Source organism: Colossoma macropomum, unplaced genomic scaffold, assembly GCF_904425465.1.
Source record: "Colossoma macropomum unplaced genomic scaffold, Colossoma_macropomum, whole genome shotgun sequence".
Taxonomy (NCBI): Eukaryota; Metazoa; Chordata; class Actinopteri; order Characiformes; family Serrasalmidae; genus Colossoma; species Colossoma macropomum.
This window is the reverse complement of record NW_023494800.1, coordinates 19566676-19578957: the sequence shown is the minus strand read 5'-3', so window position 1 is coordinate 19578957 and position 12282 is coordinate 19566676. Positions and strand designations below refer to the sequence as shown.

Here is a 12282-nt window from a genome sequence, read left to right as displayed (position 1 = left end):
CATAATTTCAGTGAGATTTTTAGGAGCAGCTTTGGTTGGGAGGTCACAGCTTGTAACTAGTTGGATTTAAGACTGGAAGAATGGAAGAGTTAAAGTGGCTATAGACCAAACAAATTAAATACAGACAGGTGTGATATCAAAGTTTTGTGTAATATTACGTTAAATGTTTCCTCATATGGAAAAATTAATAAATTATGACCATTTTCACTGGAAATTGAATAAACAAAAGGGAGGTCTGTAACTTACAGCACTGTATTTGCCCACTAACAGCCTTCACTGAGCTTATCTACTACTTCCTTTGTAAGACAGTTACCAATCTTCCATTTTTTTAGTTGTTTGAATAGATCTTATTTATTTGCTACAGTCTGGTGCAGAGCAGCATTTCTTAGTGATACTGGAGCAGGCCAGGCTGGATGAAGCTCTGCGCTGGAGATGGGTTCTGCTGAAAGAAAAGAGCTGCCACCCCCACACTGCACACACAGAGAACCTTCAAAAATGACCCGCAGGTGGAATTAATATGTCACATGATTATTATTCAACAGCATACACTGTAAAAAATATTTGTTCAAACTATTTATCTACTTCAGGACACACAGATGTGAGTGAATGCATGGCCAGACACAGAAAGAGTGATGACATAAAATCAAATTTATTTGTAAACCTGTCACATTTTTGTTTTCCCTTTGTCCTGACTCAGTGCAAGCAACCTGCCTTCTTCAAAGCTGCCTTATTTTAAAGAAAATGTGATTTATATGTAGACAGTTGTTTTGTGTTGTAACATAGCTTGTCCAGTTTTAAACAGGCCTACTTTCTGTACAATATTACAATAATACAATTCTGTACAATAATAATATACCCAGATTTCTAGTATAGAATGACAAAAAAACAGCATTGAAAGAACACTATGTTGATAGAAAATGAGCATACACTATAAAAAGCTAAAATGTCAGGTCAACATAAAATTAAGGCAAATTACAACTTTGTTACGGTAACAAAAACTCTGTGAAACAAACTGCTTTATAATTTTAAATTGACCTGATATTTAATTTTGTGTGTATGCATGTTCACACAAGTATTAAAAATCCCAAATACCAAACTGTAACAAATGTGAGAGTCATGAGGGGTGGTGTACAATATCTGTACAGCTGGTTAACTTAACAACAGTTAGCACCACAGGTAATTCTCAATCCAAGCACTTCACCAAGTGTTTAGTTATCATATAAACTAATGAGTAATAAAAAAACAGTGTATTAATAACAAAGAAAATACAAGACATGTATATAGAAAAAGCACAAATATATTGTCGCTGTCCAAAAAAAAATTTGAATAAACTGTTTCTCCATTTTATGCAGTTTTTTACTTTTCTGCATCATTTGAATACAGCAGCTGCCCTTTACGTTGTCTGAAATTTTCATGATGAATGGACTAGTAGAAATGTTCCAAAATCACTTAAAAATAGTATCTTTACTTCAGCTTGCATTTAAAGTTAGAAATGTTTTTGTATTGTCCTGTAAAGTTAACATTTTGGAGACATATTTTTTTGGACAGCGATTACATATCCATTAAAAATGTAAAAAAGCTGTATATAAAAATGTATCAAAAACATTAAAAACACTTATAAAAACATACAATGAAAAAAGGCACTCAATAATTTAAACAAATAAAAATTCCCTGTCATGAGAGCATGTCCCTGAAGTAACTGGCACAATCTTTCTGATTATTTCACTCGTACTATTTGGTTACAATATCATGCAAATGAATTTTGCCCACACTGTCCCAATAAGTTTAGGCTATACAGTTCTCATATTTGCTAACAGATCTTTTTTTTAGATCTTGCAAGAGTAATTCTCTTAGAGACATAGGTCGATCGTGTTTTTAAACAGTTTGAGTTAAATATATATACACTTTTAAAAAAACCTGTATTTCATAATTTGACCACATGGTAGTAAATTAACAATTTTCTATAAGCTATAGGCCATTAAGGACTTCGTAATGAAATTCTTCCGAGCAGGACGCTGAGTTATCAGTAACAGTTAAAAAATGAGCATGTTAAAGATCATCATTTGAGCGTGTTAAAGATCATAGTGTCTTAATTGGAATCTAAGAAAAAACAGTGGTGGATTGCTGAAAAAAGATTTGCGTGATATAAAAACTATAATGTTCATAAAACAACCTAATCTTTAAAGTCTTTCAACTGCAGCTGTTTTTTAGCTACCATTTCATAGGGGGTGTACAGCCAGGTCTAATCAGTCATCTATTCACAAAGAGTGAGAGAAAAAGGAGTAAAGGGACAGAGAAAGAGAGTAACAGAGGGAGTGAGTTAAAGAGAAAGTGACTGAGTGAGTAAGTGCCAGAGTTTCAGTGTTACAAGCGAAGATCAAAAGATGCTTTGAATCTAAAATCGGCCAAAGGACTGCAGCGGTCTTCTTTATAACCCGTATAAATAGTCCAGCTAGCCTAACTGTGGCATTCTGTCAAACGTATATAGCCAGAATTGTTTTCTTTTTTGGATCGTGTAACATGCACAATTTAATGGCAGATTTGCCAATCCTGAGCCCACAAAATAGAGTACTGTGCAACTGTTTTAGGCACCTGAGAAAATTGTATATAAATGGTAAAAATTTACATAAAAAAGTATTTATCACATATTTTTATTGTATTTATCTTTACGTTTATCTGCATCTATTCTAATTTTTATTTTAATTATTTTATTAGGAGTCTAAAACGTGTACTGTACTGTGCGTGTATATATATATATATATATATATATATACACACACACACACACACACACAAACACAGATCATAAAAGCAAAGCATGAGTCATTTCTGAGTCATGCTTGGATACACATATACACACACAGACATCATAAAAGCATGACTCATGCTTGGAGAGTCACCAGTGAAAACTATATTAACATTTTCAGCACAAAAGAGAGTGCAGCTCCAAGGGACAACCCCAAAGCCAGGAAGAAGGTCATCAGAGCCCCAGTCGTCTCTGCGTCTTTAGGCCTCACCAACCTAGTGAGAAAAAATGTGGGAGAGTATGAGTATACAGCGCTATTACTGAACTCACTGTGAATACAACAGTCTACAATCAGTAACAATGATAAACATTCAAGAAGTTTAGGCAGTAGTAGTAAATAGTCTTAACAGTCTTCAACAGTAACAAAATAACATTTAGTAAATGATGGAATAGAATGCTACTTTATGACTACATTATGAGTTAAATTTGTACTTACTGTGGTGCATAGGACATGCAGAGACAGGCAAAATACCCATTTGTCATAGCAAACAATGACATGACAAGTATATAGGCAAATTCATGCTTGAAAACTCCTGATAGACGGTGAGATGGAATGTTGCACAACATGAACGCTGGGATGAAGATCAGTCGGGCCACCACAAGGATCGGGAAGAGACGGCTCTCCTTTGAGGGCTAGGAGAACAAATATCAAGTCTCAGACTTCTCAGTTTTCCAAATGAATAAATTATTGTTACAAATGATAAATTATAAAATTAATCATTCAGACACCAAAACAAAGGAAAACTAACATTAATTACACAAAATGTATGTGCCTCAAACGTTTTTTTTTTGTTGTTTATTGGTATTAACGTTTAAAAAAGCATACTGATGCTAACCCATTGAACAACTGAGGTAACACTTCGGCCAATCCAGTCCATTACGTTGAAGACCAGGAAGCAGCAGAGGGCAGTAAAAATGTCCGCTGAAAGAGAAAAAGGGAAAGATCAATTTAATTTGAATTCCCATAATGTGGATCATGCTATTCTTCACTTTTTAGAAAAAAAACAGTGTGTTGTGGAAAGCAATGGAAACCCACCCCATATCCCTGTAAAGAGGGCATCTGGTTGCACCAGCACAGTGATGGCTGGGAAAACTGAGAGGGTGACCATAAAAACACAGGTCACACACAAGGCCATGACCCAAATCTGAAATAATAAAAACATCAAAATGACATGAATGAATTGATTTTATCTAGGTTATTTGCATAAACAATCTAGAATCTTACAGATTATTACAGATCCTGAATAATTATAAAATATTTAAAAATCTACCTTTTTAAGGACTGCTAGCACTGGTGACTTCTCTTCATACTGCTCTTCCTGCTTCTCTCTTATATCAGCAGTCTTGGAATTGCTCTGACCACTGCAGTTTGGACCATAGGCAGGCTCACTGAGCTTCACCTTGACCAAGGTCACGCTCTCTACAGCAAACACACAAAAAGCAACAGGCAAACTGCCATTGAGACCTGAGAGTTATTACTTTTACCAAAAGTGAGTCCAACAGGTGACATTTTCTATCAGTGTGCCAGTCTCAGGCGTTATTTAACAATGATATGTGAAACTTACCCTTTTGAATTCCCTCTTTCTTGGTGTCCTCTTTGTTACCAGGCCCATCTTCTAAATGATCACGGGCAAATTTCTGAAATATTAAAAAAAAATTGGTAGAAATATTAATATTAAACATTAATTACATTAAGCAATTGCATTCCCATATTCTTACATATTAACATATTGTTGCTGCCCAATCTATATATATTTATATTTATATTGGTCCATTAATGATGAATTTTCGTAGTATGTAAAGGACAACTGCTGTATTCAAGTGAAATAAAAATAGAAGAAAATGGCAAGACAGGTTTTTTGGACAGCTACAATGAAAAAACATATAATTTATGAACTCACTGTACATATCAGTCAAAAAGTGACCTACCAGGTGAGGCAGCAGCAGGTAACAGCACAGTGTGAGGAGTGTAGCAGCACAGGGGGTCACAAAGTAGCCCAAAGCCGCATTCTCATTGTCTACTTCAGCTAGAGAGACAACCAAGAGCTTTTAGATCAGCACAACTGGATACAGACTTTTAGTGTAGAATGCAAAGGCAGGTTTTGCATGTGAAGCTTCAGGGACTTACATATCTGTGAAATCAACATGGCAACAGCAGAGAAGATGCCAGCCACAGCCTGACCACTCATAAAAAAGGAGCTGTACCTCTGAGGGAGCTTCCCAACCAGACCAAACAGACTGCCCTGTAACACTGCCCCAAACACTAGCAAGAGAGAGATTGAGGATTGTTATCATGTTATAACATGTCATAACATTAACAACATTCAAATAATGCTGCAACTATCATGTTTTAGCATTATCAACAGTAAAAGTGTCTGTTTAATTTTGTATTACGTCTGTTTAATGAGTGGACATACTGTTGATGAACCAGATGGTTGTCATCGTAACGTTGTAGAAAAGGTCCTGTTCCATTTTCACCTTCACCAAAGCGGCAGTAAGGATGAAGAGCAGTAATATGAAGACCATGCTTCCAACTATCCTTATCTTCTCTGCAATACTACAGAGTAATAAACAGATTTCAGATCAGTACAGCACAGGACATGATCAGAAAGCAATATGTAAATTCTCTTTAACACCACCCCACTCCCAACTTCTAGCAGGAATATTGGAAAAAAGTCACAAAATACTCACTGCTGATAAAGAAAGGAGTTCAGGAGGGTGAACAGCAGCAAAGGAAGCTGGGAAATCAGCACACACATGTTGTTGAACATGTATGGATCTGTCTGGCCAGATTCTGTGCCATTGCTCATTGTTGTATTTAGACGATCATTGAAATACTGTGAAAGACAAGATATCAATTTTAAGTCAACAGTTGTGAAAACAACATAGGATGTGATGCAGTCACAAAAAATGTCACTGTTCTCTTACAGCAAAGGCAGTTGTGAAGAAATTCCATGGAAGAAGTGTCCCCATTCCCAGAATGAAAAGGATGATGGCCACAAGGGCTCTGTCAGAGAAGAAAATGTTTAGTTCAGAGAATCAAAAGTTGACCATGTTGTGTTTCACTTGGCTACAAATATGTCATGATAATAGCAAACAACACTGAAACAAAAGGCTAGATATGACTAGAACCACAAACCTAAAACGTTTAAATTCACTCTACCACCATGATGCTTAATATATGTTCTACTCACCTGCTTTCTGATAAACATTTCATCTTGCACTTTGGTCTAAAAACAAGTACAGAAAAATCTCAGTAATAAATAGAATGTAAGGAAAATACTGATAGTTAATACTAAATTTGGACACCTTTAATTCAAATACTCACATACTTACTGTACTCTTTACTTCTTTACTAGACAAGTTTCCTTCTCTATGTCTTTGTTTTTGGAATTAAGATTACTTTCTTGCCAAGGTCAAATATTATTACTATTGTGTTCTTCTCTATGTCTCTATGTCTATGTCTTTGTCGTTTCAGGAATTAAGATTACTATCAGTTCCCATCGGCTGCAAAATTCCAAAATTTCTGGAATCAAACATCCCTACTTGAGAGTGAGTACAGTATCACAGTTTGGCATGTTTTGCTTTTTCCCTTTTCAGATGTTATTGAAGATGTTCAATAAAGTTAAGTCCTGGTGACTGTTTTCTCGAGAAAAAAAAAGCTTCTCAAACTTTTCAAATAGCCAAAAAAAAAAAAAATGTTTTCTTCATTTTACACAATATATTAGAATAGGTATATAATAATACAGAGGCAACTTTACCCTGTTAAATCAATAATCACTACACAACACGTGTCCGTTTACAACAGCATGTTCTAAACACTGCACTCCTTTAGTCTTTCATCACTTCCTCATTGCGTGGTCAATTCATTCATCAAAAAATTTACAGCGATGGTAGGTTATGTTATAAAAATTATTTAAATATGTAACTATGTTATAGCCTAGTACGATAGCTTAGCATGTGCGACATATGTTTGGTACAATGTTAAATATTCGGTCTTCTCCTTACAGTTTATCAAGAGCAACATTTCTTTAACCTTAACATTTCAGACAAGATACAGTGTTTAGCCTCAAAACACAATCCTGTCATATTAAAGTAAGCCTATTCATAACAACATGATCATTTACGTAGTCTATGTTGTCTAGATTCAGTATCTTACCTGGGGGAAGAGGTTCAGGTCTGGGATTAATGAAGTATAAGTAGCTGAAGAGCATGTAAAGCCACGTTGGTGAAGGTTAAGGGTCGACCATGTGCTCTGTAAAATACGCCCATTTATTTTACGCGTTTCCCGGATTTCCTCCCCTTCACATCTGATTCATTCAGTTTACACTCAGCGGTGCAGCCAGTCCTTACACTGTTTCAGCTGCCTTTGTTTTCACGGAGATCTGAGCTAGTTCGATACGTTCAAATAGCCTATTGATTATATATGACGTTGCATTTGGCCTGCTGGGAATACAACAGTTTACTGCACTGAATGGACCTGTAAGTTTAAGTATTAGCGCTCGTATTAGTATTAAGTCAAAAATTAGTATTACTCGTATAAGTATTAGGACTAGTGTCAGTTACTCAAATATCACTGTGTTTAAAATACGTTCGACCTCAGAAAAAGTTAGTTGTGCATGTGCATAATTCTAGAAATTAACCTGGATTTAGTTTAGACACAGCATGCCATGCAATTTTAACCCATTACTGTCCAAGTTATGACAAGCATACAAAGATAACATCCTAAAAACGATACAATAAACTTAACCGTAGCTTAGAACGGATTCTTATTTAATCGCGGGAAACTCGCGCAGTAGCGCGAGAGACTTCTTGTTTACCGCCAAAACAAAGTGGATGTTTACATGAATGTTGAGCGGGTTACTGGAACTCTAACTTGATAACCTACCATATCGTTTCATTTACCATCTGTTCTCAGCTGCTGTTAAACCCCAGTTTTCTTTGGCAAGAATCAGTGTTTTAGTCTAGTCTAGTCAGTCTGTCAAACTCGTAGAGCGCCTCTGCTTCATGTTGTATGGAAATGACTTTTATATGAGTTGTAAGGTTGTATTGTTTAACTGAGCTGTACAGGTCATAGTTTGATGTTAACCGTGTTCATCAGGTTATAAGTTGTAAAAATGACTTACCTCTTCGTGCAGAATTACACAGCGGCGCTCAGTCAGGCAGCTGCTCTCTATCACAACAACAGCAGATGTACAGAGTAAATTTGGCGCATAGTTGTTTAAAAGTTGGCGCCTTGCACGCCAGTGCAGGAAGAACTTGCCAATGAGAGCAGCTGATAGGCGGGCTCTCCGCTTGTAAGACCAGTCATGGCCAGAGCCGGTTTAGCCACAGCGGTGATTGGAGCGCTGTTTATTTCCTTGTAATTATGCAGATCCCGCCATTTTTTGATGCCTTTTCATTTGATACAGTGCCTTAGAGTGTGGAACATAAGTATTGCCCGGATATTAAGATAACAAAATAACAGTGTTTCACAAAAATAATTACAATTTAAGTACATAAATATGAAAACAGACGTTGTTCAAACGAATGCAAGTGTTGTATAAAAATATATATTATATTATAAATAAAACGTGAAATATCATTTACTACTTTACTACTCAGTTGTTACTGTTTACATTTTGTAAACCTCAAATATGATGCACTTTGACTTTTATAGTAAATATAATCACAATGTATCTATCACTGTTGGGGAGTAGTGAACAACATCTCATTAAACTAGAACTATTAACTATATTTTGCAGTAGCTTGCTGGTAGTTTAACTACATTCATATTTGATTCAAGTAGTAAAATTACTCTTTTGTACCATTTTTTGGTGTAGTTATCTACTGAAACTACAAACAGTTATGGGCCAAAAAAAGCTGACATTCATTGCATTTTCCCACGAATAGGTATTTTATTTTTTTTGGTTTATATATGATCTGTTATTAAGTGGGCACTTTTTGCAATAAACTCAATTGTGTGGCATTTTTTGCTGGCATGTGACTTTTTTTTTTGCATTATATTTTGTTAGAATTTCATACCACGTTACATTGTCAATTTGATTTATTTTTTCACTAAGTACACTGCTCAAAAAAATAAAGGGAACACTCAAATAACACATCCTAGATCTGAATGAATGAAATATTCTCATTGAATACTTTGTTCTGTACAAAGTTGAATGTGCTGACAACAAAATCACACAAAAATCATCAATGGAAATCAAATTTATTAACCAATGGAGGCCTGGATTTGGAGTCACACACAAAATTAAAGTGGAAAAACACACTACAGGCTGATCCGACTTTGATGTAATGTCCTTAAAACAAGACAAAATGAGGCTCAGTATTGTGTGTGGCCTCCACGTGCCTGTATGACCTCCCTACAACGCCTGGGCATGCTCCTGATGAGGTGGTGGATGGTCTCCTGAGGGACCTCCTCCCAGACCTGGACTAAAGCATCCACCAACTCCTGGACAGTCTGTGGTGCAACGTGACGTTGGTGGATGGAGCGAGACATGATGTCCCAGATGTGCTCAATCGGATTCAGGTCTGGGGAACTGGCGGGCCAGTCCATAGCTTCAATGCCTTCATCTTGCAGGAACTGCTGACACACTCCAGCCACATGAGGTCTAGCATTGTCCTGCATTAGGTCTCACAAGGGGTCTGAGGATCTCATCTCGGTACCTAATGGCAGTCAGGTTACCTCTGGCGAGCACATGGAGGGCTGTGCGGCCCTCCAAAGAAATGCCACCCCACACCATTACTGACCCACTGCCAAACCAGTCATGCTGAAGGATGTTGCAGGCAGCAGATCGCTCTCCACGGCGTCTCCAGACTCTGTCACGTCTGTCACATGTGCTCAGTGTGAACCTGCTTTCATCTGTGAAGAGCACAGGGCGCCAGTGGCGAATTTGCCAATCCTGGTGTTCTCTGGCAAATGCCAAGTGTCCTGCACGGTGTTGGGCTGTGAGCACAACCCCCATCTGTGGACGTCGGGCCCTCATATCATCCTCATGGAGTCGGTTTCTAACCGTTTGTGCAGACACATGCACATTTGTGGCCTGCTGGAGATCATTTTGCAGGGCTCTGGCAGTGCTCCTCCTGTTCCTCCTTGCACAAAGGCGGAGGTAGCGGTCCTGCTGCTGGGTTGTTGCCCTCCTACGGCCTCCTCCACGTCTCCTGGTGTACTGGCCTGTCTCCTGGTAGCGCCTCCAGGCTCTGGACACTACGCTGACAGACACAGCAAACCTTCTTGCCACAGCTCGCATTGATGTGCCATCCTGGATGAGCTGCACTACCTGAGCCACTTGTGTGGGTTGTAGAGTCCGTCTCATGCTACCACGAGTGTGAAAGCACCACCAACATTCAAAAGTGACCAAAACATCAGCCAGAAAGCATAGGTACTGAGAAGTGGTCTGTGGTCCCCACCTGCAGAACCACTCCTTTATTGAGTGTGTCTTGCTAATCGCCAATGATTTCCACCTTTTGTCTATTCCATTTGCACAACAGCATGTGAAATTGATTGTCAATCAGTGTTGCTTCCTAAATGGACAGTTTGATTTCACAGAAGTTTGATTTACTTGGAGTTATATTGTGTTGTTTAAGTGTTCCCTTTATTTTTTTGAGCAGTGTAGTTCGAACTACTTTAAGTAGCTTTAGTTAACCATGCTAGATTTCTCTCCAGAGTAGCTTTGCTGTAGTTCAGCTTCTTTCAGTGTGAAGTAATTGGTGGCTTGTAAAGCTAAGCTTTCAAAGTAACTTCCCGAACACTAGTACGTATCAGCCACATTTGGGTTTAAAAACTTTATATGATTATTATACATATCCTCAAGGCTGGAGTGGGTCTTTTTTCTGACGGAGAGTTATATGATGCAGACTAGACCAAACTATATGGGCAAGTAGTTATATTATGCAAACTAGCATGCTTTACCAATGTGGTAGTGTATTTCCTTGTACAAAGTGAGGACAGATGAAAATAAGTCAGAACAAGAAGCAGGATCCAGTAATATTCAGGAGAAAAATGTACACAGGACAAAACGTATCAGGTTCTGGTTTTTTTTTATTATTATTATTTTTATTTAACACAGGGTGCAATAGAGGTGATTTTTGGAAAAACCTATTCATTCTGGTCATAGAGAAATCAAGCTTAGATCCAGAGTTCCTAATATGGGCATAATGCAGACTACAGAATGACGCATGACTACAGTGGTCTATTTACTCAGTGTGCTTCATGTTTCATCAGCCTTGTCTCATTGCCAACGCCATCTGCTATCCAGGTTGGAGTTACAGTTTTTTTTACGATTGCTGTGTTTTGCAGACCACTAAACACACTTCTCTACATTAGACACAGAAATCTAACATGATGTCGCTTCTTTGCCATTTCAAGGCACTGCCTTTTAAAATACCACACGTGTGAACCAACTGATCAAATATGGCCATCAGGTGTTCACACACTTAGGTGAATAACTGTAACTGCACCAATCAAGAGTAAGCAATATAAAAAGCTAACAGTTTTTTTTTTTCCAATTCATGCTTTCTTTTTTGGCTCTACAAATGTTTTGTTTGCTGTGTTTATGTAATATATTCTATTTAGAAAATGTTCTATTCTGGATTACCATGAAAAATGCAAACTTTGGAAATGCATGGATGTAATGACTGATGGATGTAATGGAATACAAGCATTGGGAATACATATTTAGAATACAGACATAAAGTATCTGTATTCAGTTACCTTTTGCAAAGGCAGTATTCAGAATAAAGATATTTGTTACATTTATAGGAAAATACTTTAAGAATCCTTTCCCACTAAATAAAAAAAAATCTCCAAAAGAAGCACTATAGCTGCTTGTTTTAAAATCAGTGCTTGTTTTTAAATCAGCAGTGATTAGATGAACCCTTAAAAGGACCTCAATTAACAGTTTCTTTACCAAAAGTTATTCTGGCTAAAGCCTGAGTACACTCATAAATCAATGTGAAGAGTCAATTATTTATCTCAGTGTTACTAAGTAACACTACTTTGCTAAAGCCTGAGTAGACTGACAGATCAACGTGATGATCAGTTATTAATCTCAGTGTTACTGAGCTCTGCTAAAGCTTGAGTAGACTGATAAATCAATGTGACGATCTGTTATTAATCTAAGTGTTACTGTGCTCTTTTGAGAGATGATCAGTCTAATAATCACCTCAGTAGTGGACATGTGTGCAAGTGATAACCTTAGCATCAGTGTTGTACAGGACCCTTGCTCAGGGGATTGTGGAAACAGTAGGCTGAAGCAGGTAGTGAGAAAGAAAAAAAAAGTAAGAATTTCTAGTCTTCATTTAAATGATAAGTTAATTTTCAACAAAGATTACAGGATGAAATCTGCTAACAAGTGACAGCAAGGAACAATGTGAATTAGTAAAAAAAAATCCAGGTTCTCCCCATGTGCTTAATCAATATGGATTCTATATGTATTCTAAATGAAGTCTTAATATGTTTGTTTCTTATATATTGT

At 37.2% G+C, this 12282-nt stretch overlaps 1 protein-coding gene across 2 annotated transcripts; it reads right to left on the bottom strand.

Annotated features, from left to right (window-relative positions):
* Nucleotides 1-630: 630 nt before the first annotated feature.
* Nucleotides 631-8033, bottom strand: slc29a2 (solute carrier family 29 member 2). 2 transcript variants are annotated; one of them, XM_036589002.1, is made up of 13 exons: nt 7933-8033; nt 6001-6036; nt 5735-5813; nt 5498-5643; nt 5224-5363; nt 4935-5069; nt 4736-4833; nt 4372-4444; nt 4078-4226; nt 3843-3951; nt 3643-3728; nt 3243-3439; nt 631-3021 (listed from the first exon to the last, which is right to left on the bottom strand). In XM_036589002.1, exons 2-13 carry the CDS (start codon nt 6021-6023, stop codon nt 2910-2912), a joined length of 1347 nt encoding a protein of 448 aa, XP_036444895.1. In that variant the 5' UTR covers nt 6024-6036; nt 7933-8033; the 3' UTR covers nt 631-2909. The 2 variants fall into 2 exon arrangements, with proteins under 2 accessions (XP_036444895.1, XP_036444896.1); XM_036589003.1 differs by lacking the exon at nt 7933-8033 and adding an exon at nt 6966-7075.
* Between the last annotated feature and the right edge of the window lie 4249 nt (nt 8034-12282).